Genomic DNA, 27,633 nt, shown 5'->3' with positions numbered 1-27,633 from the left:
TAGTAGTCTCGCACTCTATAAAGATAACCCCCATCTCTTAGAGACACAAATTGAAATATTGTCAGATAAGATGATGTGGTGTCCGGGCTTACTTCAGACTTACATGGGGGGAGTGTATGGGGGTGTAAGTGATGTAAGAGGGGCCACGTGGGGGAGGATGAGGACACGGGGCTCAGGAGACTATTCTCTTACTTTTATGTATGGTTGAAGAGATCCAAAATAAAGAGCAAAAGAAAAGATTATGTATGAAAAGAATCCATTGGGGCCGGCCCAGTGGTGTAGTGGTTAAGTTCGCGTGCTCCACTTTGGCAGCCTGGAGTTCATGGGTTCCGATCCTGGGCATGGACCTACACACCACTCATCAAGCCATGCTGTGGCGGCATCCCATATACAAAATGGAGGAAGACTGGCACAGATGTTAGCTCAGGGCAATCTTCCTCAAGCAAAAAGAGGAAGATTGGCAACAGACGTTAGCTCAGGGCCAATCTTTCTCCCCCCAAAAAAGAAAAGAATCTATTGCCCATTTAGGTGTGGGTTCCCCAGTCAGAGTGGGAGTAATGGTTTGTGCTGGCGAGTTCTAAGGTGGATCAACCCATCAGCCTCACAACAACCTTATGGGGAAGGGGCTGTTATTATTCCCACTTTACCAATGAGGAAACTGAGGCACAGCGGCCAAGTGACTTGCTCATAAATACCACAGAAGGATTCAAACCCACCTGTACAGGGGCTGAAGCACTTCCTGCACCCACAGACCTCCTGCCTCCGCCTCCTCCCAGCTACAGGCAAGCAGTGCACACACACGTAAGCACACGCACTCCAGCGCCCTGGGAAACTCCTCATCTCCACATATCAACAGGCAAGCACGACCAGCCTGTGCTCACGGAAGACCCAGGGGACTCAGTGTGGGCCCCACAAAGACCCCTCCCTGAGCATTTTCACTTAGCAAACGTTTAAACCATAAATAGGATAGCAAAGGGCTGTCACAAATTGGGAAATCAGAAACTAGAAAAAAGTCATCTATAATGTTTCGACCCTATGGGGCAAGCAGGATCTTCCTTCTACCTCCGGAGCCGGTGGCTGGTCGGTCGCGGGCTGTGATCTGACGGAGTCTGTGGGAGCATCGCCTGCCCGGGCTGGGAGCCTCCATGGACGACTTCAAGGCACCTTCCAACCTCTGACTGGCACTGGTGCACTGTGTGACTGCCTGAGTCAACCAAGACGCCACAGCATCCGGTGCAGTGCTGACCAGTGTATAAAACTGGACCAATGTCTACATCAATGTGGGTTTTATAGCTCAGTACTTTAGTCATCAGACGGAGGGCTGTTAGGGAAAATAATAAGAGCTCCATTTTCGTGAGTTCAAAGTGGGCTAACGAGATGTCTCTGACCCTCGTGAGCGACCTGGCACCAGCCTGGCAGCTAGAAAAGGAGACACAGACCCTCTAGGAGCCCACCGTCTAGGAGGGGAGGCAGCTCCATCACAGAGACATGCCCAGGGCATCACAGAGCATACGGAGAGGCCCTGGGTGCTAGGGGATGGCAGACAAGGCTTCCAGGAGGAGGTGGGGCCGGCCCTGGGTACTGAAGAAGGAAAGGGACTTCCAGAAAAGGGAGAAGTGATCAGCAAAGGGGCAGGTGCTGGGAACTTCGGGAGTGGTCAGGAGAGGAAGAGAAGAGAGAGCAGCCCAGACAGCCCCGGGCTGCTTGGAGGAGAGCAGCCGAGCGAGCGGATACTGGAGAGAGAGGCAGGTGGCAGGTGTGGGCCATGTGGCAACCTGAACTTCACCCTGAGCCAGGGTGACAGTTGTGCTTCTGCTTGGACAACCGTTTATACCCACTCCCCGCTAGGCTGTGAGAAGCTGAGTGCAGGAGCCACATGCTCTGCTCAGCATCCCCCAAACCTCACGTGGGGCTTGGCAGGAAAGGATGAAGGGAAGAGTGTTCTAAGCACAGCCACAGGGCTCGCCTCTGCACGCACGGCTCCACAGGGCCCCAGCACCTCACAGTGAGCCCATATGGAGGGGGACCTCCTGCCTCAGTCCCTTAGGCCCCCAGACTCCTTTGGGTCCAAGGTCTTTTTTCAAAAGGAAACAAGAAATCCACGTCCTTCACTGATTACACACTGTCTTACCAAAACCTACCATGAGATGGTGCTAAGCGACTTTAATGAGAAATTACACCTGGAGGGTCACACTGCAATTAATAGGACTTTTTCACCTTCCTGTCACAGAAATTCTCAGCCAATGCAATTTAGGGAACCAAAAGTGCCTGTCTTCTCTCTTCCACCTATAAGAAGGGCCATCCCCAGGGGCCTCATGGTCTATGGGATTCATGGTCTATGTTTGGCTTCAAAGGAGGGGCCACCAGCTCCACTCCTGGGTGCTGATCCTTCTATCCTGTGCTCTAGTGTTCTCAAACTTGACCTGTGGACCCTCCTGGGGGGCTTGTTGAGAGAGACTGTTGGGCCCCACCCCAGAGTTCCTGATTCAGCGGGTCTGGGATGGGCCCACAAATCTGCATTTCTGACAAGTTCCCAGGTGATGCCGATGCTGCTGGTTCAGGGACCTCACCCCGAGGATCCTGCTATGGAGGGTTCTGGAAGCATCAAATGCCCTAACCATAGGCAGAACCAGCTGCCACAGCTCTGCCAGGCTGGAGCCCTCGGACTACAAAGAGCTCTCCCTCCCCGGCACCTCTACCACGTCCCCAGTCATAGCACCAGCCCTGCCGAGGGACCATGCTGCCAAATCTCTGTGGGAGCATTCAGCTTAGCTACTCCATTGGGAAGCCAGTGAAACCCTCTAAACTCAGCAAAAAGCCAGCCATGAATATCTCATGAATAAGGCTGGGGAGGACCCAAGGCAGCAACTTAGGTGGACCGGAACTAGAACCTTCTGACCCAACCCAGGATCCACCAGAATTCCCAAAGTGTGGCTCCTGGACCAACAGCAGCAGCATTTGGAAATTTAGAAATGCAAATTCTTGGGCCACACTGCAGACCTACTGAGTCACAAACTTACAGGTGGGCCCAGCCATATCTGTGTTTTAATAAAAGATAATAAGGTAGAATTTTGGTCCCTGTGACCTTTGCCTCCTAACATTACACCAGTGAATACACGGCAAAGGAATTCTGCAGCAGTAATTAAGGTTCTGAATCAGCTGCCCTTAAAAAATAGGGAGATTATTCTAGATTATTCCTGATCACATGAGCCTTAGAAGCAGAAGAAGTCAGAGAGATCAGATACACAGAAGGATTTGATGCACCGGTGGCTTTGAAGATGGAGGGGGCCATACATCAAGGAACATGGGCGGCCTCGAGAACAGCACCGGGCCAACAGCCAGCAAAGAAATGGGGTCCTCAGTCCTACCTGCAGAGTTGAATTCTGCCAACAACTTGCATGAGACTGGAAGCAGACTCTCCTGCAAGACGCTCCAGATAAGGGGGCCCCCGCTGGCCGACACCTTTGCTTCAGCCTCGTGAGAGCACGAGCAGAGGCCAACCTCACCTGCCCAGACTGCCGGCCTGCAGCACCGTTCGGCTCAGTGACCTAACAGTGCTGCTTTCAGCCCTACATCTGTGGCAAGTCATCATGGCAACAAGAGAAACCAACACAACTTGTGTTTCATTGGACCCACTGCTAGATGTTATTTCATATAAGCCCATATATCATATAGGAAATGATTTGGTAATAGGTTGAAAACTGTTTCAATACAATTGCTTTCCTTTTAATTATATGTACTTTATTTTAAGCCTTTAACAAGATTTTTCTGAGAGAGGGTCGAGGGGCTTCATCAGACTGCCAAGGTTTGGGGGACATGGCAGAGAAGAGAAGGCGAAGACCCTCGATCTAGAGAGACAGTGACATCAGACTGAGACCAGTAAGTCTGCAGCAACTACGGGTAGGACAGGTGGCCAATTAAACAGGTTTAGTTTATAGTATCAGAAACTAGGTTAATCCTTCACAGAACACCTTATTTTTATGTTCAACAAACACATATACATACAAAGAGAGAGAAACATCCTTTTTGTCCTGGAACTACAATTGACCACACCAGGCTGGGCTCTCTCATCTTTTCTCAGCATCTAGGGCAGTGTTTGTCAACTTTATCACCACAGCCACAGGAAGAACCACATTTGACATCGGAAAGGGCACACGTCATACAAATATGTATGTGTGTGCACGCATATTTGAATATATATTCAAACATACATATATATTTAAAACACAGGTTACACAAAACTAATCCTGCCTTTCTCTTGCCATGCACTCTGTATTTCTTAGTCTATCTTAGTCTTGTGTTGTTAATTTCTTCTTTTTTAACACCAGTCAATTCTGCTGAATTAATTTTACAACCCAGTAGTGAGTTGTAACTAGTGGTTTGGAAAACACTGGTCTCTAGGACCACGACTGAGCTTGCATCCACTTCCTCAATCACACACACATACGTACACATATACACAAACATACACACACACATACACAAGACACATATATGCAAATACACACACATACACAAAAGGCACAAATACACAATACACACACGCGCACACACCCCCCTCTATCCTTTCAGGGCCTCAGAGGAACCACACACTACCAAGTCACCAAGATGGTGCATCTGGCCCCTGCAAGTTTGAAGGGCAGTGCTCGATTTCTCAAGCTGTGACCTTTCCCTCAGGGAACCATTCCCAGACCCCATCTGCTTTCCAGCGGCCCCTGAGAGTTGCTTTGCAGGGAGAGGTCTGTGCCATGTGTGCTCGGGTGGGAACTAGGATGTCTGAACTCTAAGATGCCAAATGAGATCCTGAGGTCTGGAGGGCACTGAAGACCTGTGAAAGGCACCACATCTTGTTGCGGCTTTAAAATGTTTTTGCTTTTGTAGGCATTGGTGGGATGGAGACAAAGTAACACATAACATACAAATTTGGTTTTCTAGAGAGTCAGGTATTTTTAATTTTTCTTCTCTTGTCTCTTATGTGTACTTGTCAAACCAAATGTCAATTTACTTTTAGATTAGGGAAATGCAGTTACACAGAGTATGAAGATAAAGTATTTACCCCAACATCCCCACCAGCACGGCCAGGCATATGGTGATGAGAAGAGAAAACTGGAAGGAATCAAGGGGCTGAACCACGGAGCTCAGTAACCAAGAAGGCAGGCCAGGGAAACGGGCCAGGGCTTTTCTGTTGAATTTTGTCTTCAAACAAAATTCACCCATAAAGGGGGCCAGGAGTGGAAATGTGAGCTTTGTGCTAACAAATTCTGAGCAGAGGCAAATACTGCCACAACCTCTCCTTTCCAGGTTTGCAATCTAGTTTCTAAGGAGAGCTGTTAGATCATGAGAAGGGAAACAGGAAGCACAGATTTGAGCAAGTGTAGGATACAAATCCCACATGTGTCCGTCTCTTCTTATTTTTAAAAACAAGTTTAAACTGGGCAAAACAGATCGATTATGCAGGAGTCGGGATAGGCTTACCCTTGAGGGCAGGGCAATGACTCGAAGAGGACACAAGGGCAACCTGAAAGGGGCCAGAAATTAACATGACCCATTGTCCCTGTTTTCCCAGGACTTTTCCAGTCTGGGCATGAAAGTCCTACATCCTGGGAAACCCTCAGTCAAAATGGGACAGCTGGTCACCCTACTCAGCGTGTCCTGTTTCTGGCTCTGAGTGCTGGGCACACAGGCGTGTTGAGTTTGTGAGAATTCACCGAGTTGGATACCTGTGCACTTCTCGGCATGCACGTGACACCTGAATAAAATGTGTTGTAAAACCTGACTCACACGTGTGGCGTGAGCGCCCAACATCAAGCGGTGGACGGGAGGTCGCGGGGCATACCTGGGCCTGCAGCTCGGCTCTCTGTGCCTGCAGGAAGGAGAGCATCTCCCGGCCCTCCTCCAGCTGACTCTGCAGGGCGGTGGCTTCTCGTTCCGTCAAGAGCTTCTCCTGCACAAAGAAGGCCAGACTCAGCACTCAGCACACTCGACATGGGAGGAAACCCAAAGAGAAGGGGCCAAAGAAGGTGTGGGGGCCCTGTTACGTTCTGCATATTTGTGTCCCCCAAACTCACATGCCGAAGCCCTAACCCCCAGGGGGATGGTATGAGGACCCACCTTGGAAGTCTAGATGAGGTCATGCGGGTGGGGCCCCCCGGTGGGATGGGTGTCCTCATAAGAAGAGGAAGAGACACTGAGTGCCCTCTCTCCAAGCTTGCACCACGGAGAGCCACATGAGCACACGGCGAGAGGGTGGCTATCCACAGGCAGGAAGCGGGCCCCCACCAGGACCCCTCATCTGGGACTCCCAGCCTCCAGAACTGTGAGAAACACGTGTCTGCTGTTTGAGCTGCCCATCGGTGGTACTTGTTACAGCAGTCTGAGCTGACTAACACAGGCCCGCAGTGGCACTCTCAATGCTCCTGGCTGCGTCTTCAAAGTCTGACCCCTAAATGCCGTGGGTGTGAAGCACTGAGACGCGCGTCAGGAGACTGCGCTTTAGACCTGGTTGAGCCACGAACTGGCTAAGAGACTCGGGACAAGGCACTTGCCCTTCTGTCCAAAGGAAAACTCAGAATGCAGACTCTCACTGGGTTCTCTTCTCTGTGTCCGTGCAGATGGCATGGTGAGGCTGAGCCCAAGCCATCAACTGTGCGAAGACGTCGCTGCTACTCAGAGAGGAGCCGTCAGGCTCCAAGAGTGAAAGAGAGGCAGAGGGGCTCTGGTGAGGCAGCTGCGCCACCCTAGCCACACTCTGCGGAACACCCTGGAAAGAGATCCCCCCTCAGAGTCTCCACACTCTGCTAACTGGGCGCCATTCTCCAACCGGCCTCTTCACTGTCTGTTCAAAAACACCCATGTCACTGCACGGAAGCCTGACTGCTCAGAGTAATGCCTCTGGTGCAGAGCGCAGCTGCCCAGCCGGGCAAAATCAGCACACCAGCACGTGCCCAGGGCCCCCATGCTCAAGGCCACATGGTTAAGGTGGCCCCTGCTCTCCAACACCCTACAAAGTGGCTGGAGCAAGAACACAGACACAGAGACAGCTAGAGCAAGACAGATGTGTATGAAGGGAGGAAGCATGGGTGCGGGGCCTGTGGTCCGACCGTGGAGAAGGTGGGACTTGAGACAGACAGAACTGCAGAAGGACCTCCTCAACTGTGTGTGTTTATTCTTGTTTCCCAATGCATGGAGACATGCATTCTCTCAGTCTCTCTCTGCATCTCTCAGTCTCTGTTTCTCTCTGCCTCTGTCCTCTATGCTTCTCTGTGTCTCAGTCCCCATCTCCTTGCCTCAAAGACATAGACAAGGGAGCGGCTGGGAGCAGAAGGGGACTCACGTCCCTAAGTGCCAGTATCTGGAGGATGTGCAAATATGCCACACCTTGCAAATTCTAGACCTGCAGCCTCAGGATGGAGGCAGACGCAGTGCAAACACATTACACCATTTCCCCACCAGGGCCCTGCCTGCTTGTCTGGTCCCCTCTCTCCTCACTGCCCAGTTGCTATTCATCTCATGTGCCTCCTCACACCTGCCCACAGGGGTCTCTGGAAAGGCCTTATGCACATACTTATTGAAGAGGAAGGAAGACAGCCCTGCAGCTGTCAGTTGGTAGCCGGCACTAACCACCAGGTCATGACGTCCTCTACTTATAAATGAGGCCACCCCCAACATGTGAAGATGTCACTCTGGGACCCTGGGGGAACAAGACAGAAACAAGACGGCTCTCTAATAGTGTCTGAGGTCAGACCAAAAGACCACTGTGCAATCACAAAAATGGCCAAAACAGCCACTCCCCCCACTAACACAAATAATGCTGCTTAACTACCAAGTACAGCGTTAGCCGCACTCCATCTCTCCACCCCCAGATACAAATTATCAGGATGCTCAGTCAGAGGACCAGCCCCCTCCTTAGAGCACCCAACCCAGCAGAGGACCCCGCCTACCCGACTCCTGCCCCAAGGTACCTATCACAGGCTCCAATGCCATCACACTGCCATCACACGTCCCTCCTCCCTGAGGCGCCCGTGAGTCTCGGGGGTGCACACCTCCCCTGCTGCAGCGAACAACAAACCCAGCTTCATATGACCACAGGTGCATGCCTGAGGACTCCCGCTAGAGGGCGCTCACATTATACTTTACTGAGAGTTAGCCAGTTGACCTGTGCCCCTAGGGAGCTGTGCTAATTATATCCTCATTTGTGCAAAGGTGACCAACACATTTCTAGGACAGTAACAAGACTCCATGAAACAAACCTAAAAGCGACCATCTAACCCGTACATAGAAGTTTTAAGCTAAGATTAATGAAGAACATGATGCTTTCTAAGCTGTGCTTCTCCATCTTTAAGGTGCACACGAATCCCAGGGGGTCTTCCAGAAATGCAGATTCTGACTCAGGGGCTCTGCGGGAGGTCAGCGGGAGAGTCTGCGTTTCCAACCAGCTCCTAGCGATGCTGAGGACACTGACGGCCCAGATGCTATCAAACAATGCTCAAGAATTTTCTTATAAGGGAACAGATGATAGGATTTAAAAAATGTGCTCTGATGTAAAACACCTTTGCATTTGAGGAAAAAATGAGTTTTCAAAATAAAAATAAGGTATCTGGAAAGAAATCTCCGACAAAGAAAACTGGGGCTTTAGGAAGAGCTATTTTAGGCCTTTGTAGCAGCCTGAGGGACAGCAATTAAGGCAAGCAGCCACCTGAAATGGTCGCTGGTGGGCAATTTGGACAAAAATATCTCCATGGAGGCCAAAAGAGGTAACTCTCCTCCCACTTAGATGTTCCTTGGCAGAGTTCAAAAGTGTTTTCAAAAGCAAATTTGGGGATTTCTTTAGCTTTGATATAAAAAATTAAGTTAAAACAAGGGCTGGCCTGGTGGTGTAGTGGTTAGGTTCATGCACTCCACTTCGGCAGCCCAGGGTTCACGGGTTTGGATCCCGGGCGTGGACCTACGCACCACTTATCAAGCCATGCTGTGGTGGCATCCCACGTATATAAATTAGAGGAAGATGGGCACAGATGTTAGCTCAGGGCCAGTCGCCTTCAGCAAAAAAAAAAAAGAAAAGAAAAAAATTAAGTTAAAACAAGACCTCACACAGCCAGCTATGCTAGCTCACTGGTTCTGCAGGTGGCTGATTAGCTGACTTGCGGCACAGCCTGGGCGGACTTCTAAGGCAATTCCAAGTGTCTCCAGGGTTGAGAACCACTGTCCTAAGTCATCCTGCAGAAAAACCCAGAATCTTTTCAGTTGACCAGTCCACCAAACCCTGGTCCAGCCTCCCACAGCCTCTGGAGAAGGGACACAATGACACTCTGTTTCAATCTGCATCCTCTTCGGTTTATTTTTACAAGTCTCATATTATGCCTCACAAAATCCCATCTAACACACTAGGAAAAAACTATGCGATATCCTGTTGAGCAGCTAGAGGGCCAAGTGAAGAAGGAACATGGACCATTATATTAGGAATAATGTGTTACATCCAAATCCCCACATTAAAAAAATCAGCTTCAATAATTTCTATCTTTTACCAATAGTTTTCATGCCACAAACTTGCATAATCATTAGCAGAGCCCGACTCTGAAAATATAGTCACTAATTGTCTGCCGCTCTCGGAATTCAAAATTGATGATCAAATTGATATGTGGAATAAGAAAACAAACAACCCAACAAAAAATGGGCAAAAGATTCGAGCAGATTCTTCAACAAAGAGGCTATGTGGATGGCAAACAACCACATGAAAAGATGATCAATGTCACTAGTCATTAGGGGATGGGAATTAAAACCAGAGTGACACTCACAACATACCTACCAGAATAGCAAAAAACAAAAACAAAATAAAAACCCGACACGCCCCGTGCTGGCAAGGACGAAGCGACAGGCACCTCACGCATTGCCGGTGGGGATGCAACAACGCCACACAGCTCTGGGAAACAGTCTGGCAGTTTCTTATAAACCATGCAAGGAGGAAGAGCCGTAATTCTCAAGAGGAAATACCTAAGAAAATGGTCAGGGACACAGTTTATGTCCGCAGATGTCTAAATACCAGCATCCACAGTCCGAGTAAAAGAACAGAAGAATAGGCTTCACGTGCAAGTGCTAAGTGGGGGGCGGGGAGTGGGGGAGGTTACCGGCCCCGCTCACCGCACAGTCCGACCCACCTTCCCCGGTCTGTTAACTGGGCCCACGAGGTGGCAAGAAGACCTCCAGATACGGCTGCCCTGCAGGCCCAGGCTCCAATTCTTACCTCCCTCATCCCACTCGTGATGGCAGACACTTGGGGGGTGGTCTGGACAATCTGCTGCAGGATGCTGACATAGGTCTGAATTTCCAGAAGATTCTGTTGAGGAAGGAAAGCATTCTCGTTAAAAGCTGAGCTGCCTGAGTTTCCCCTCCAGTACTAGGTGGCCCCAGGGATGAATGCTTTTCACATGTTCCACCGTCACAAACAGGACAGACCACAATCCCCGCAAGCGGCACAGTACGTCTCCTCTAATCTTCACAGGAACAACAGGGGAGATGGATAAACCGAAGCTTGGTTTATTTCACCATTTCCCGTCAGTTACATGGATGCTTTGCAGCTGTCTGCACAGAGCCCTGGATGGCAGAGGTACAAGAGAAAAGCAGAGATGGAGGACAAAGGCCGGGAGGGTACAAAGGACCCTTAATGACACCAGAACAGGGCAGTGCTTCCAAGACTGACCTGGACTAAATCACTTACTAGTTGCATGTGGCCTCAGGCAAGCTATTTAAACCTCCTAAAACTCAGGCTCTTCTATGACAGAGGGATAACGATCTGGAGGGGGAGCCTGACCCCCTTACCAGGAGAGCACCTGAGCCCTCCTCTGTGCATGAGGACTGATAACAGAGCACAGCTGCCCTCTCTCCAGAGAACTGCCCTCAGCCAGGCAATGGCCGCCTTGTCCAGAAAGCTACACGACACCTCCCAATCCCACCTCATGCCCAACCCAGGCCAGTGACTCCCTAGCACAGGAGCACAAAGACCAATCCTCTTGCCTCAAGGTGGGGCCCTGGTTCATGCTCCAGAGCCCCGGTGAGATCAGGCTGAAGCTAGACTCCAGCTGAGCCCACACCCTTGCTCAGCTCCTAGCCCTGTGCATTCTGCTCCCCTCACTCCTCCGCTTCTCCTGAGAGCACTCCACTAATAGAGCAATAAAAATCACCACCCTGAGCTCTGCTGATGGGGAACCTGACCCAAGACACTCTCATGAGGCTGTAGTTAGCATCATGGAAGTTTCATAGTGTGAGCTCTCTGCTGTTGTTATTATTCTAAATGGCCTTGAAGAATGCTTTGAGCTGCTTAAAAACTGCCCCCAGGATTCCCGCAAAGTACAGCAGAGGCCAGAAGGCAGCCAGGGAGGAGGAATCAGGCCTACATGAGAGGAGGTTCCTGAACGCCATGCGTTGCCTCAACTAACTAGCTCAGAGGCAGTGCTGAAAAACTATATTTTTTCCATTTTCTGAGCTTAAACACTTGACAGGTTGTAGCTTAATCAAGACAGATGTATGTAAAATCACTTTGTGAACTGTAATGTACTATAGGGGAGGAAGAAATATTCCTCTACCCTCTACGTTCTTCTGGCTGGTCTGAGAATTAAATTGATACGACACAGAGTAACAAGAGAAAATCAAAGAAACTCAATAACATGTACACCCGGGAGAAACCCAAGAAAACTGAGTAACTCACCAAAACGGCTGAAGCCACCATCTTAAATACCGTCTTTAGTCAAAGACAAAGGAGGATGTTGGGGGTAGTGGTTTGGGACTTCAAAGGGGAGGAAAGCAATTCACATGGAGATGGAAAAGCAAATGTTTGATAAAAAGATGTTTGCTGAGCCCTCTATAGACAAGGAGAGAGGACTTTGGTAAAATGTGTCTTGCTAGGCTCCTCCCTGTCTACCTTCTTAGTTCATACTATACTGTGGTTATCTACAGTGAGAGCTCCTTCCTGGGACAGGCTTTTTACCTTAAATTCTTTTAGGCATTTAGGGGGAAGGTCAAAGTTTCCTTCTGAGTCTTTTATTCTTAAAAGTAATCAAGCCAAAGACACACATTTTGGGGTGGCCAATTCTCATCCGCCACAGAACCACACAGATATTAGCTCCGAACACCCCCAACACACACACTCGTGCCTCCTCCTCTACACACGTGTGGCCCACTAAACGCTGTCCAGCAACCAATCCATTGCTCACTTGGTTCAAGGGCAATGCACACAAAAGTAACCCGCTCTAGGGCTCTCATTTGGTCTGACTTGTCTGACCAAACCCAAAGTGGGGTTTCCAAGAGAAGGGCTTCAGAAGGTCGTGGTTACCTTTTTGTACCTGTCCTTGGCAGCACTGATATCATCCTGCAGAAACTGGGCTTCGATCTGAAGGCGCAGGTTATGTAGCAAGGCTTCATCAGCTTCCTGCAACGAGAAAGAGTCACACATGCAACTGTGCAGGGCCCCACAGCGGAGGCATCACCCATGGGTGTGAAATTGGCCGGGTATCTGAACACAGGGACCACCTGGGGTCTTATTAAAATGCAGATTCTTGTTCAGTAGGTCTGGGAGGCAGTCTGAGATTGCTAGCAAGGCACTGAGTTAGCCCACTGGACCTGGTCTAGAATGGTAGCTCTCAACAGCGGGTGATTTTGCCCTCAAGGGGACATGTAGAATGTCTGGAGACATTTTTAATTGTCACTGATGAGGATAAAGGCTGCCCCAGGGAGAGAAGGCCAAGGCGTCCTGCCCTACATACTGCTTTATATCATCCTCCGGGAAACACAAGACTTCCTGACCTAATTCGACCTGATTCTTATCCAAAACTATAGGACCACCCAATAACCAGACCCCACCTGCACTGATACCATTTTAATGACTTTTTTACATAATCTTTCCTTTTTATTGTAAAGAAATAACTCACATACCTATGCCTTATAAGTTTAGCCCTAACCCTCAACCCATTGCAGCTCTTCACTGCCCACGGGTCCTGGCCCCATGCTATTCTCTGAATAAGGGAGCACTATTCCCAGACCTTGAGAGACCAAGAAATCTTTCTTTCGCCTCCTCGGCTTGCCGAGTCCACATCAGTCACCCCTTGGGTGGTGGGTGCTACTACTGGCATCTGGTGGGTAGAGGCCAGGGATGCTGCTAAACAGAACACAGGACAGCCCCACACACCAAAGAGTTCTCCAGTCCAAAATGTCAATAGTGCCAGGGTTGAGAAACCTTGACCTAGAAAGATCAGGGAGAAAGGTAGGGTATACTTACACACCAATAATCTTAAAATTTAAGTTACATCTATATTTGTTCTATATCTCCTCATCAGTGAATTGAGTTTCTAAGACTAAGAATAGTTTTCCCTTAACACTGAAAACTTCATTTGAATAGTTTTCTCCCAAGGACTGTTGACACTTACCTTGAGACCGTGTATCTTTAACACAAAATGCATTTTTTATAATGATTCTTGTGAAGAGCATTCGTTTCTTTAAGGTTGGAAACAACATTTATGACAGAAGGTTGAATGTTCTCACCAAATTTTTTGATAATTCACGACTTTTATCTCATTGATCTTGTTTGTTTGGTTGGTTTTTTTGGGAAGATTAGCCCTGAGCTAACTACTACCAATCCTCCTCTTTTTGCTGAGGAAGACTGGCCCTGAGCTAACATCCGTGCCCATCTTCCTCTACTTTATATGTGGGACGCCTACCACAGCATGGTGTGCCAAGCAGTGCCGTGTGCGCATCCGAGATCTGAACCAGCGAACCCTGGGCGGCCAAAGCGGAACGTGCGCACTTAACAGCTGCGCCACCAGGCCGGCCCCAGTTGCTGACTTTTGATGAGCGCTGCCTTCAGGAGTTTACCATTCTGGCGGCTTAATGATGGGCCCTCAGATCCTGTGCCACAGGGACAGTTATGCAGAGTTCAATGAAAACTCAAGAGCATTGTTTCTCCTTTCAGAAGACACACGCCGCCCGTTCCTGGGAGACGCAAACCTTACTGAAGCACCTGTGCAAAGAGGCATTAATTCCCCAGGGAAACTGGGCAGATCCCTTGCAGGTCCTGGTGTCTGGCTTTCTGAATTACCCCGAATTATCACATAAGCCTAGTGAAGCCTCTTCGCGAGAGAAAAGGTGGTGAAAAGAAAGCCTAGGTGTCTTTCCTGCAATGGGAAAGGGCTGGGAAGCAGAAAGATATTGGGTAATTTATAGACCCCAAAGGAAAAACAGCCAGGCCTCGGGACAGACAGAAACCAGGGCGGTCCCAGGAATCTGAGCAGCAGGAGTTAATGGCCCTGCCCTCAGGATGACCTAGCTCCAAAGGAATTCATCCCCGGGCCTCAGGAGTCACATTTCTGGGAGAGAGCTGTGACTGGCCAACATGGGTCAGATGACTATTGTCTTGACTGACAGTCCTACCAGGACCACACTGATGGGAACGAAAAGCAAAGTGTTTGGGGATGCAGCCCCACTCCGTTCAGGAGCAGTGGTTCCTTGTGGAAGTGATTCTCAATTCTGGGGATGGGACATCCCTTAGAAGGCCATGGCTAAACCTGAGGCAGAAGGGGGGGAACACTGGCTGAGGCCTTGAGCCAGTCCTTCTGGATATTTTCTGCCCTCCCCGCCCCCTCGCACCCCTCTTAAGACTGCTGAGAATGAGGTGGGGCAGAGAATTCTCAAACATCTTAATTTTTACCAATAATTCATCCACAATTGACACAAAACCACTGGAGGTGAAGACCTGGAAATAGGGTATCAAGGATCTTTTGTGTTATAACTTATAAAGGGACAAAACACTTAGAATTCTAGAAATTTAGAAATAGAAGGGACCCTAAAGGTCACTGGTCCTCAAACTTTTTTAAGCCGCATGTGTTATCCTTCAGATGAAATATCCCAGGGAAGCCACGTATAGAGGCGAAGCAGAGATGCTCTTCTTGAAGGACACGATCAGGGAACAGGAACCCCCCTCCACCCAGCAACCCTCCTCCCTCAGAGCCCCTTAAGCAGCTCCAAGGAACCTGAGCTTCTGCCAATGCAGCTCAGAGACTAGAGCCTCCTTACAGATGGGGAGGCTGAGGTCAGACTGATCCAGTGGGTCATTCAGCTAGTTGGTGGAAGCGAATGGAAGATAATGGGCCTGGCGCCTGTCTTGGGCTTCTCTCTACTACTAGCCAAGAATTGAATGCTGACTCTTGATCTTGTCCAGCAAGGTGCCTGCCATTCTTCCCCAACCTCCCTCTCAGGATCATGCCAAAATAACCACGCTTAGGTCCCATCAGCCAAGCCTTTAAAAACACTCATGGTGATAATAAAAGGCCAGCCAATATTTGTCCTTAAAAGAGAGATTAACCAGATGCTTCCACAAGCACATTCTCTTGCTTTGAAGACAATTAGCTGATAAACTGCCCGGGAAAACTCCCAAAGGTGAGTAGGTGCCACTGGAATGTGCAGTTGCTGATATGTTGAGAAGAATTCATTTGGCAGTGTTTTCTTTTGTTTGCACCAGAACTCAGAAATGTGTAGACGCTTGTGTTTTTATTATGCTTCGGATGCTGTCAGCTGCATTTTCAAAAGCTCACCAGCAGAAGCGTCTAGATTTTTCCAAATCGAGACTCTGGGTCAACAGTCTAACTTTAGAAAACATTCCAACCCTGATATTGTGTATGTTTTAGATCTAGGCCAGTGTTTCACAAAGTGTGGTCCCTGGACCACATCACCTGGGAAATATTTAGAAATGTAAAATATCTGGCAGATCCCAGACCCACCGGATCAGAATTTCCGGGGTCAGGGTCCAGGAATCTGTGCTTTAGCATACCCTCCAGGAGACGCTGATGCACTGAGGTTCAGCACCACTCGTCCGGACCATTTGTGAGAAAGGGACTGGAGAAATAACTAGAGTCCAAAGTACCCTTAAAAAATCAGCCTTACCAACCCAGAGAGATGCTAGAAATCCGTTAAATACCCAACTGTCCGTATTTCCATCCAGCCCCAAATCCAACCTCCGAGCAGCCCAACTCAAAAAAAACCCAAACAAACGAAAAACCAACTGATAAAGAGTGGGTATTCAAGTTTATTAACATTTCTAGTTAATTATGGTTTAATTAAAAAACACTTCAAACTCGGATGTCAAAAATCTTTCTAAAACTTTTAGAGTCGCTTTCCTTCCAGATGCTAAAGCTGGCCTGGAGGAAAATGCTGGGGTGTTTTACCACTCCGCAGACCCCCTCTTCCCACAGCCTCATTTTCCTGACTCTGCTCTCACTCCCTCTGTACTCTTCCTCGCTCTTCCTCTGCCTTTCTGTTCATCGGGCCTCCCCAACCCCAGCCTCGTCCTACACTCCTCTCTCCCAGTTCCCTCATCTTCTCCAGGCGTTCATTTCCAGCCTCAGAGGGATTCTGGGCATAAGAAGGCTTGCAGCCCGAAGGCAAGGCTTCATGCCCACCGTTTCATCCTCAATTCCCCTGCCTCTCGCTCTTTTCCAGACATGTTTAAGATAGACGAATCACAAGGAAAAGCACCTAGGGCAGCTTTAAATATTTCTTAAAATTGCTTTTAAGTGAAAGCGTTTGACTAGAACCTACATCATTTTAAAATTCTGGGGATTTTAAAGGGAAAAAAAGAGAGAAACTTTGAAGTCTGTTCCTTATGGTTTTCTTTTTTAATTTTTTTTTTAAAGACTGGCACCTGAGCTAACAACTTTTGCCAACCTTTTTTTTTTTTCTGCTTTTTTTTCCCCAAATGCCCCCAGTACATAGTTGTATATTCTAGTCGTGGGTCCTTCTAGTTGCAGTACATTGGACGCCGCCTCAGCGTGGCCTGACAAACGGTGCCATGTCCATGCCCAGGATCCAAACCAGCGAAACCCTGGGCCGCCGCAGCAGAGCGCACAAACTTAACCACTCAGGCACAGGGCCGGCCCCTACTTCTGGTTTTCTTAAGATAAGCAACATCAGGCATTACTGGAACCAATAACCATCTGTATCTATCTATCTGTCTATTTATCTCAAATGTCTTAAAATCTGAACTTCAGCCATAGTATGTAACCACAGTTGTCCCTGGTATCCACAGGGGGTTGCTTCCAGGACCCCTCAGAAACCAAAATCCAAGGATGCTCAAGTCCCTTATATAAAATGGTGTCGTTTTTGCATATTCCCTGCGCACATCCTCCCGTGTACTTTAATTCATCTCTAGATAACTTAAAATACCTAATACAATGTAAATAGTTGTTCTACTGTGTTGTTTAGGAAATAATGACAAGAAAAAAAGTCTGTACATGTTCAGTACAGATGCAATCATCATAGGCCTTTCAATCCGAGGGTGGTTGAATCCTCAGATGTGGAATCCACAGATACGGAGGGCCGACTATAGTATGCTGAGGAATTTATTTCATTCAAAGTGCACAGCAAAGAGTGGCTTGCTTTAGCTTATTTGGTTGTTAAAATTACAGGAGTTCTGTTCCGGAGATTTAATTACATGGGCAGTATTAACAGTAATCAGTCCTGTCACATACACTGCGATATTTTCCAAACAAGACTCAAAGACTGGGTCAGTGATTTCCACTGTATCCCATTCCTACGGCCACACCCAGGAGGGAATCCCTTCCACGAGACTAAAGGAAATGGACACTGAGTCTGAGCGGACAGTCAAAACCTTGTTGAGCTGACGTATGGAGACAGTCAAAGATTGGTCGACGAAAATCATGACCAGCCAACAAGACGGGAATTCTGCTCTTACTTTTTCACCTCCTTCTTCTCACGCGATCATCTCAATGACAAAGAACAAGAAAGCCCAGCCCCCACCTGGCTGACCCTTTGAGCGGCTATCTCAGTTTGCGTTCCCCTGAGGCAAAGACTGGGTACAAGTCCTTTACTTAGAGGTGATTCCAGGAAGCACTGGAAGGGGAGGGGGAAGTGATAGAGGGAAGGGAACAAAGCCAATAATGGTGTGTAATGAGCAGGTTCCCACTGTGGACAACAGGGCGCGGTCCTGCTGGGGACCCTCTGAGAGACCGTGGAACTTCCCTCTGAAATGTCACTACGAGCAGTGGGCCAGCTGGAGGACTCATCCCCTCATCCTCATCCTCCCATCCCTCAGTGGCCGAGGTTTGCCCTTGACGTGCTAACGTCCACACTGCTGGACCGTGCCCCCTGTCGATTACGCACGTTCCCACAGCCAGAGATGCAGGAAGCCACCGGTGTGCTCAGCATGTCTGATGACCTCAGGGGTGGCCCAGGGGATACGGACGGGGCACCAACATCAAGTGCTCAGGGGCCATCCCAGACCCTGGCTTTGCGTCTGTCTCCCGAGAGACAGAGATTCCCTGACTAGCCCTGGGAGGGGCAGAATGAGCCATGGACACAAAAGACCCCGACTTCTGCCTAGACCTGCCACGGATGGGCTGGGGTTCCAAAGTCATTTAACCTCCCCAAGAGTGAGTCTCCTCACTGGCAAGGAGAGGGGGTTGGACTGGATCGTTTCTAGGGGAATATAAACAACCACAAAGCCGTTTCAAGGCTCCCACAGCTAGTGCACGGACTTCCCCAACTCCCTGCCTTTGTGAGCTGTGTTCAGGATTTCTGCTATATCCTGAGTATCACTTGTACTATTATTCACCCCGTAGTTTTCTTCAAATTGATTCCTTTTTACTTACATGTATTTTAAAAAGAACTTTTCAGGTCACCTGCTATAGAGAAAAGGCAATCATAAAAATAAATTCATGGGCCAGCCCTGGTGGCTTAGTGGTTAAGTTCAGGGCACTCTGCTTCGGTGGCCTGGGTTCGGTTCCTGGGCACAGCCCTACACTACATTTCTGTCAGTGGCCATGCTGTCACAGTGACTCACATACAAAAAGAGAAAGACTGGCAACAGACGTCAGCTCAGGGTGAATCTTCCTCAGCAGAAAGAGGAAGATTGGCAATAGATCTTAGCTCAGGGCAAATCTTCCTCAGCAAACAATAAAAATAAAAATAAATTGCACCAGCTGAATCATCTCCCACTCCACCAGGGCTATGCATCCCATAGTCTGGAGAAAACAAAGCTGGCGTTGGTCACATCAAGTGCTCTGTAATAATAACCATGACAGGCAAGTCACATACATCATTATGTCATTTAATTCTCACAATGCATTTAATTCTCTTATCTGCACCTATGGTGGTGGGAACTGTCACTGTTTCCATTTCACAGATGAAGAAGCTGAGGCTCAGAGAGATAAGGCAATTCACCCAAAGTCTCACAGATACTCAGCAGTAGCATGAAGGGTCCCATTAACGGGATACACTCCTTTTCGGGACTGCACAGCTCATTGTGGGCAAAAGTGTCCTTCTCTGGACCCAGGGAACAGCCACGCTGATGCCTGTGCTGGCCCTCGCCCACGTTCTCGGCAGCATCTTTCCCCAGAACCTTCATAACATTCTCACAGGGCTGATGCTTCAATTGTCCACACTCTATGTCACCATACACATGATGGTGTTACAGCTATGTTCTTCAGGGGGGTGAAATGGTGGCATGCCTTTCCTGTCTTTTCCTTATCTCTACTTTCTTATTTTTTTACTGAGAATATGTATTGCTTTATAAGAGAAAAACAACAGAAGGTTTGAGCTTGTTTTTAAATGCAATGTCACTTTCCACCAAGGGTAAAAAGAGGGACTACATTCTTTCTCCCTGTTCTATGAGGAGTGCCCAAGACGGCACTGCATGAGTGACAACCTCAGAGGTAAGTCCAGGGAGAGCCCAGTTGGCAGTGAAGAAAAATACTCACAAAGCAAAACATGGTGGTGTTGCGGAGGGGCTAAACTGGCATCTAAGTGAAGGGTGTCAGGTACCTAAGTCCCTGAGGGCAGTGCTCTGTGGACAAGATGGCGGTCCCATCTGGCAGCCTGGGATCATCACCAAAAACAAGAATGGGGATGAGCTACGAGTGTCAGGAGAACAACTGGGTGATGTTGGAAGCTAATAAAGCCCAAATTCCAGCTCAGACTTCCAACAGGCTTGGGGTCATCGCAACCCAATCACTGAGCCTGTCACTGAGCTTGGGGCTCTCCTGAAGCACACACTCACTGGGGTGCTCACATGCTCCGGCCGGCCCGAGAGGGCCCCAGTTTCTATCACTCGACCTGCATCTTACTGACAGCACCTCCTTTCACACAGTGTCCTGATTTGGGCAATGCATTATATGCTCACACAGAGAAGGGGACAGAAGTATCATGCAGCAGGTAACACAGAAAAAGCAAAATTCGGGTTCCCTAGATTGTACTTCTGACTTTCCCACCAACCAGCAGAATAATTTTAGACAACTGATGTTGGACAAAGCCAGGGAATGGCAACATCCTGAGCCAACTCTGACTGTCTGAAGTGCCTCCCTGAAGTTCCAGGTGGAGAAGAACCCTGAGGCCACATCTGGGCACAGCTGGGAAGGGGACTGTGTTTCATCAGCAACTCTGATGTGGTTATGGCGGTGGAAGGGAGCAAGAGGGGAGAAGGTGGCCATGAGCCTGAATAAGCAACCCTTCAATTAAACAGTCTCCATGGATCCTTCTGCTTAGACATTTGAGCTCTGGAATGATCAGAAGAGGATAATGCTTATAGCTATTTGTTGTCCCCGGTTTTGTCCAACCTCTGTGGTCCAGGATTACTCTGCTGTTGGGTAGTCGAGTCCTCCTGGCTAAAGCAGAAAATCCAATCCATTAGGATGATGATGGAGGAAGGAAAGGAAGGACAATGATGGAGGCTGGAAGAAGGAAACTCCCCCTGCAGAGAACAACTCCATACGACTTCTTGATGAAGATCTCTAGCAAGAAGCTAAGAAGCCATGGTGCCCCCCACATGGCTACTTTTTATGCTTGGAGAGTGAGGAGTTTGATGGGAAATGGAGATTTCTTCTGTTCTCTTGAGAGTTTTCCTGTGGAAGAGTAATCTCAATATTCTTAGCCAACAGCATAGAGGTATCATTGCATCCAAATAACCACTGCTCGAAGTTTGATGTTTGGACCCATATGTCTGAATGACAAAGCAAGAGCCAGTAAGCGCAACCAATAAGTAGTCTATGGTTCTCTCATGAGACCCTGCATCTTGTGGTAGAGGAGTGTGTGTCTGGGGTGTGAGTTCACTCACAAAGATTTAGTTGAAAGTACAAAGTCAAGAAAGAGATTGACAGCCAAAGAAATAGGTGAATCCTAAAATAACACAAGGAGGCGTGAGAAACAATCATTTCCGCTATTCAGGTCAATCCTGTCATTACTCAGATCCGAGGATGCGCTCAGCTCACCTTGTTAAGCCGTTCAAGCATTTCTTTCAGCAGCAGCTGACATTCACATTCATTTTCATACCTGCAAATTGACACGCAAGTGAGAGTTAGGCAGCTTCTGTGATTCCGTACGTGTCGATCACACAATCAGCGTCAAATTTAATCCAAGATGAGAACTACGTCCTCTCTTTAAGGAGAGATTCGTCATTTTAAAGCAGGAGCTAATACTGCATTTCTGAGCCCACTGCTTCCCAACCTTCTTCACATCACGGTGCACGCAGAAAGTGCTGACATGGGCATGGTACACAGGGTAAGTGGGAAGCAGTAAGTAGAACAGGTGTCTCCTCCCAGCGTATCTGAAACCCAACGCAGCAGTGGCACAGAGCCTGGGAGGAGCCCGACCCGGTCTAGAACAAACACCTTATTAACTTGACCTTGTTTGGGGTTCCTCTACTATTGCATTAATCCACATGTGTCAGCTTTTCTGGATTATACCATTTAATCCTCACAGAACCCTGGAAGAGAGCAGTTAGTGCTACCCCCATGTGAAAGATGAGGAAACTGAGGCTGAGAAACTGACCGAAGACCTCAGGCAGATGTTCCAGTCACTTCATCCTCACCTCTGGGGCATCGCCCCCGCACACCAAAGGTCTCCTCTGGGCCAGTGGGCAGGGCAGGCTGGACGGGCCACAGTCAGGGCCCCTGGGGGCAGCCTACAACCACTGACAGAGGTGAGTGGGTGTATTTATGCAGCCCCCTCACCTCAGCCAGGACAACTGAGGTCTGTTCTCCACCCCCAAGGTTAGCTCCTGTTGACCACGATAGTAACTTGCAGAATAATACACTCGGCGTTGGCTGCCTTCCGTTCCTGCCTCACTCCCTCACTCCCCAACTGATGCTCCCTGAGGTCACCTCCCAAGTAAGTGACTGGCTCTCAAACCCCCATCTCAGGCTTGGCTTCTGGAGGACACTAAACTAAGAGAAGGGTGGAGTGAGGACTCAGATTTGAGTCTGACAACAAAACTGCATTCTGATAGCCACATCACACTGCCTGGGTAGAGCAGGGAAACTCCCCAAATTTAAACATACACAAGATTAATAAAGCAATGGATACAAGGAACAAGTGTATTTTTTTTTCCTGGTCAACTTCTTTTTTTTATGCTTTTTTTGGGGGTGAGGAAGATTGGCCCTGAGCTAACATCTGTTGCCAATCTTCCTCTTCTTTTTTTCTCCCCATAAGCCCCAGTACATAGTCGTATATCCTAGCTGTAGGTCATTCTAGTCCTTCTATGTGGGACGCCGCTATAGCATGGCTTGATGAGGGGTGCTGGGTCCACGCCCAGGATCAAAACTGACGAACCCCAGGCCGCCAAAGCAGAGCATGTGAACTTAACCACTCGGCGACAGGGCTGGCCCCCTAGTCAACTTCTTCTCCGGACTTCTAGAAAATGATAGAGATCAAGGAAGCAGAGAGCCCAGAAATCATTCTGGTTAGAGCGAGATTTTCCCCTAGGGGGAATTTCACCTCCTTAAGAGAGAAGGCTCCTTCCCAAATGACCCCCTTCCTTCCCTGTAAGCTGCCCACAATATCCATTCTGGTCTTCCTCCAGGAGTTAGAGCCCTTGATGTTTGGCTGGCATAGGGTTGCCTGGAGGAGAAACTACATTTCCCAGCCTTCCTTGCAGGTAGGTGTAGCCATGTTACTACATCCTGACCAATGGGATGTAAGCATAAGTCTGTGGTGGCTTCCAGACAGCTTTCGTAAAAGATGGTGTAGGTGTGCCCTCCTGCATCCCTTCCTCTATCCTGCACCTAAAACATGGATGCTGTCTTCTTAAAAGCCACACAGAACCTTCTGGGCCTTGAATACTGTAGAGTGCGGTATTCAACTGCTGGCTCAAACTTTCTTCAAGAAAGAAAGAAATTCCCATCCTGGATAAGCCAATGGCACTCTTGAGTTTATGCCATTTGTGGCTGAAACTAATCCTTATTAGTACTCAGCCCAACCCACAAAGCAGAGGCTTCTGTGCCCTCTGTGTACACCACACCACGGGCCCAAGTCAAGTACTTGACACTGTGAGCGGGGCCAGAAAACCATGCTGCTGTGTCCTCAGAATCAAAGAGTCCTGACCTCAGGGAGGAACAATTAGGAATACGTGGACTGTGCACACGTTCCCAGTTCTAAAGCCACCCAAATCTCAGCTATAACCAGAAGCAAAACATATTTGCCCAAGCTTTATATTTCACACCAGGATGTCACATTTAGCAGTTTCCTTTGTGTGTGGCTCTAATGGAGCCAGAAATTATTTTTTTAATGGTTAATTAGCTTTGAGCATAAAACCGTTAACAAAATCTCATTTTCTCATTGCTCTTTCCTGCTAGAAACGTTTTAAGAATTTCTGTAGCTTAAAAACATGTTCCAAAAAACACATTAATGTGATATCATGGGTAATTTTCACGCTGTAAAGACAAATCTAGATATTATATTAAAGATAAGTGATTTCATTATAAAAAATTCATGATCTATTCATATATAGTCATAAGTGAGTATATAAGTGAATTTATAAAGTAAAAAAACCCTTTGACTTCAATTATCTGATTGTTTTACATAATTATTTTTGGTTTTCAGCAATTTGAATAATTGACTGTATTCATCAATGTATTTTGGTAGTTTTATTTGTGTTTATTCCATTCTTGTTTTATTTAGTCTCCGTTTGATGTGCCAAAGACCTGATTTTGAAATTATTCAACTATCCAAGTAGAGAATATGCCTAACAAGGCTGCATACACCTTCACATTTCTGCATTATTTTCACCTAGCTTTAGCTAGTCATCAACTCACCTCTGGAATGTAAAAACAAACTTGGTGTGTCTGTACTCAAGGACGTCGATGGGTATGATTCTTATAATAATTTTCAAATCCCACAATCCAGTCAAAATATCAAAACTTCTCCAAGGGGACAACAGGATGGAATAAATTAATGGGAGTTACTACATAAATCACAGAGCCTGAAGGGTCTGCTCCATGATCGACAGACAACTCAGAACCAAATGAAACTAGGAAAAGACCAGGAAAACTCAACTTGGTCATTCCTTCAATGAGGGCTCATGGGAGTCATGCTCCCCCAGACAAATCACAGTGGACTGTGGCCTAATGACCAGGCAGAGACCATTCGGGGCTCTAGGGCAGCCTGCTGGCCCACAGAGCTGCCCAAGGTGTCTGACCCAGTGTACACTTCCCTTTGCTTTAGAGAACATGAGCTTCATTTGAATGAGGTCCCATCTCTGGGCCTCACTCCACAGGAGTCCAAGAACGGCTTCTCTTGAAGACACAGTGTTCTGCAAAGAGTATGAGCCCAGAGCGAGAAACCCAAGTTCAAGTGCTGCCACCCACAGGCCCAATCCAGGCCTTGGTTTTCCTATGAAGGGCCATAACAGGTGGATTTTCAGGTCCCTTCTTCCAGGTCCAAATCTGCCTTCTGTGGATCAAAACCAGAAACAGAAGGACTGATGGGAATGGAACCAATGATTATGATCTGATGAACGTGCTCAGTATACAGAGCTGAACACCTGACCAAGACTGGGCTGGACAGTGTGGAACTCAAACACAGAGCACATTTGGAGAAAAACCTCTGGCTACCCTAGACCAGGGTTCCCAAATCTGCCTGTTCACTGGAATTACCAGCGGAGTTCATAAAAATTTAAATTCTTGGGCTCCACTTGAAGCCTATATTTTTTAATTAATCTATATAATTTTTAAATGGATAAATCTCTTACATGGTTAGACATTTTTTTTCAATTACATAAAAAGATGTTTGCTTAAAAGTCTCCCTCCTGCCTGTCTTCCATTGCCCAGTTCCAACTCCCTTCTCTCCCCACATGTAACCAGTGTCATTGTTTTTCTTGGTGTCGTGCTTATGTCCCCTTTTTCCTTATGCAAGCAAAAATTTCTACTCTTGCCCCCTTTCTTTTTTAAATAAATGATAATAACACACTATCCTTTTTTTAACAATTGTATAGTATTCCAACGCCTGAAGGAAGCACAATTTTATAACCTGTCTCCTCCTAAGAGACATTTAGGTTGGCTGTAGGCTTTTGCCAGGACAGATCACACTGCAGTGAATATCATTGTAGGCATGCCATTTGACACCTGCTGGAGGATCAGAAATTCCTCAAAGTGGACCTGCTGAGTCAAACAGCACATCATTTATAACTTGGAAAGATGCTGACAATTGCTGCTCATCTTTTTTCTTTTCATGAGCTTTTCAGGTGATTTTAACACTTTATTCAGTCTCTTGAAAGGAGGGATTGTGCCCTGGACCATGGCTTCCGAAACATCAATGTTTAACTTCTTAAACTACAAATCACCTGGGGGGTGGGAGAGGGGGTCTTGTTAAAATGCAGATTCTGACTCAGGAGCTCTAGGGTGGGCCTGAGAGTCTCCATTTCTAACAAGCTCCTGGGGATGCCAAAGCTGCTGGTCCATGGACCACACTTTGAACAGCAAGACCCTGGAGGACCCTCACTGAAACAATTTCCAGGTGTCGGCTGTGATGCGGTGAAGGCCATTAGACCCAGCATGCCCAGCGCCTGAGTGCCCACCCCAGTGCAGCAATTCACTAGCTGAGTGGCCTTGCCCCAAATGCCTGTATTTTCTGAGCCTCAGTCTCCTCATCTGTCAAATAGGTGTAGGTGGTACCATCGATAACAGAATGAGGCTGTGAGGATTAAACACATTAATACATCTCAAAAATATTGTGCTGAGCAAAAGGAGGCAGATACATAAGAGTACATCTGTAAGATTCCATTTTTATGATATTCTAGAATAGGCAAAGTAAACCTATGGCGATAGAAATCAGACTACTAGCTGCCTCTGGGGTTGTCTGGTGTGGGCGCCGGGGTCATGGTGGAGACAGGGCGGGGGTGCGGGATTGACAGGGAAAGGGCCGGAAAGAACTTTCCGGGGTACTGGAAACATCTTGCTTGTTTTGGGAGTTAAACGGGTATATACATTGTGAAAACTCATTAAACTATGCGCTTAAATCTGTGCATTTTATTGTATGTACGTTATACCTAAATTTTAAAATACATTAAAACTGAATGGCACCATTTCATGTAAACTGTGAAGGGCTATCAAAATAGAAAAGTCTTATCTTAGGGAAATACGCCACGTGCGTGCCCTCTGCAGGGATGAAGCCATCGGTCGCCAGGGGATCAGAGATGGCCCTCCAGCCCTAGGTAGAAGAGTGCTCCCGGACCCGCCCACGCCCTGCCTCAGTTTGCCCCCACGGCCGACGCTTACTTGCTCCGGAACTCGTCGAGCGCGCGCTGCGCCTCTGCGCCCTGGCGCTCCAGCCGGACGCGCTCGGCCGCCAGGTCCCGGACGCGCTGGCGATTGCTCTCGACGTGGCGGGCGAGGGCGTCCTCGGGGCCGGCCAGCTCGTCCAGCCGCTGGAAGGCATCGAGCTGCCGCCGGAGGACGGCGTGGCGCTGCTCGAGCACGCGGGCCCGCTGGACGTGGGCGGCCACGCGCTCGCCGAGCCCCTGCAGCGCCACCAGGCCCGGCGCAGCCGCCCGGCCGTCGGCCAGGCTGTCCTGCTCGGCGGCGCGCGACGCCTCCTCGGCGCGCTCGTACTGCTCCTTGCGGGTCTGGAAGACGTAGCTGCGCCGGTACATGGCTCTTCGGCGGGCGAGCGCGCGCACAGCCGCTCCGGGAGGCCCCCGCCGAGCCAGCAGCCCGCTAAATAAACGTCGGAGGCCCCTGGCGCGCTGCTGGGACGTTCCAGAACTGATCAGCAGTTGAGCTCAACACTGTGCCCAGCCTCGGGAAGAATAAAAGAGCAGCAGGCCTGCTTTTGTGAGCCGGATTAGAGGGGACCATCCAGCTCCGGGGGTTGGAATGTTAAATTGGGCAATGAGGTTTTTGTTCCGTGATTGTTGCAGCCTGTTGCTTTGTGATTGAATGGAGGGTCAGGAGGACAAGAGAGGCGTGACTTTCTTTTCATTGGGTTCACTGGGAATTGTGAAGGAAGCTTGTTAAACTTGGACTAGCTCAAGAGTCCAAGGACCCCTCGCTTTGTCTCTTCCCTCTCTTTCAGTTAGCTCTCAATTATGGAACTTTTTAACAATACCATTTTTTTCCTGATTACTTAAGCAACTTTTTTTCATAATTACAACATGAGATTTAGGAATCCTCCTTATGTTAGGGGTTCTTAACCATGGATGCAAAATTACATGGCACATCATAAATTGTAAGGTATGTTGCAAGTAAGTTCTCACTGATACATGAGCATACTCGTGAAGAATCTACTGTTTGTACGATAACTTAGGAAGCACACGCGTGGTTATCATTAGTATAATGTAATGCTCTCAACATTCTAACATCCCTTTCGGAG

General features: G+C 48.3%; 1 protein-coding gene across 1 annotated transcript in view; it reads right to left on the bottom strand.

The window, feature by feature from the left end:
• The window catches only part of BFSP1 (beaded filament structural protein 1), a 35,262-nt gene extending 8,105 nt beyond the window's left edge, over window positions 1-27,157 (bottom strand). Inside the window, exons 1-5 of the mRNA XM_044748695.2 lie at window positions 26,541-27,157; window positions 21,261-21,321; window positions 12,326-12,421; window positions 10,241-10,333; window positions 5,837-5,944 (exon numbers count right to left, since the gene is read on the bottom strand). Of these exons, the coding sequence (XP_044604630.2) occupies window positions 5,837-5,944; window positions 10,241-10,333; window positions 12,326-12,421; window positions 21,261-21,321; window positions 26,541-26,914 (732 nt within the window). The 5' untranslated portion in view covers window positions 26,915-27,157. The remainder of the gene's footprint in view (window positions 1-5,836; window positions 5,945-10,240; window positions 10,334-12,325; window positions 12,422-21,260; window positions 21,322-26,540) is intronic.
• Window positions 27,158-27,633: the final 476 nt, after the last annotated feature.

This window comes from Equus asinus, chromosome 15 (assembly GCF_041296235.1).
Source record: "Equus asinus isolate D_3611 breed Donkey chromosome 15, EquAss-T2T_v2, whole genome shotgun sequence".
Taxonomy (NCBI): Eukaryota; Metazoa; Chordata; class Mammalia; order Perissodactyla; family Equidae; genus Equus; species Equus asinus.
This window is presented reverse-complemented; position numbering and strand designations above follow the sequence as displayed.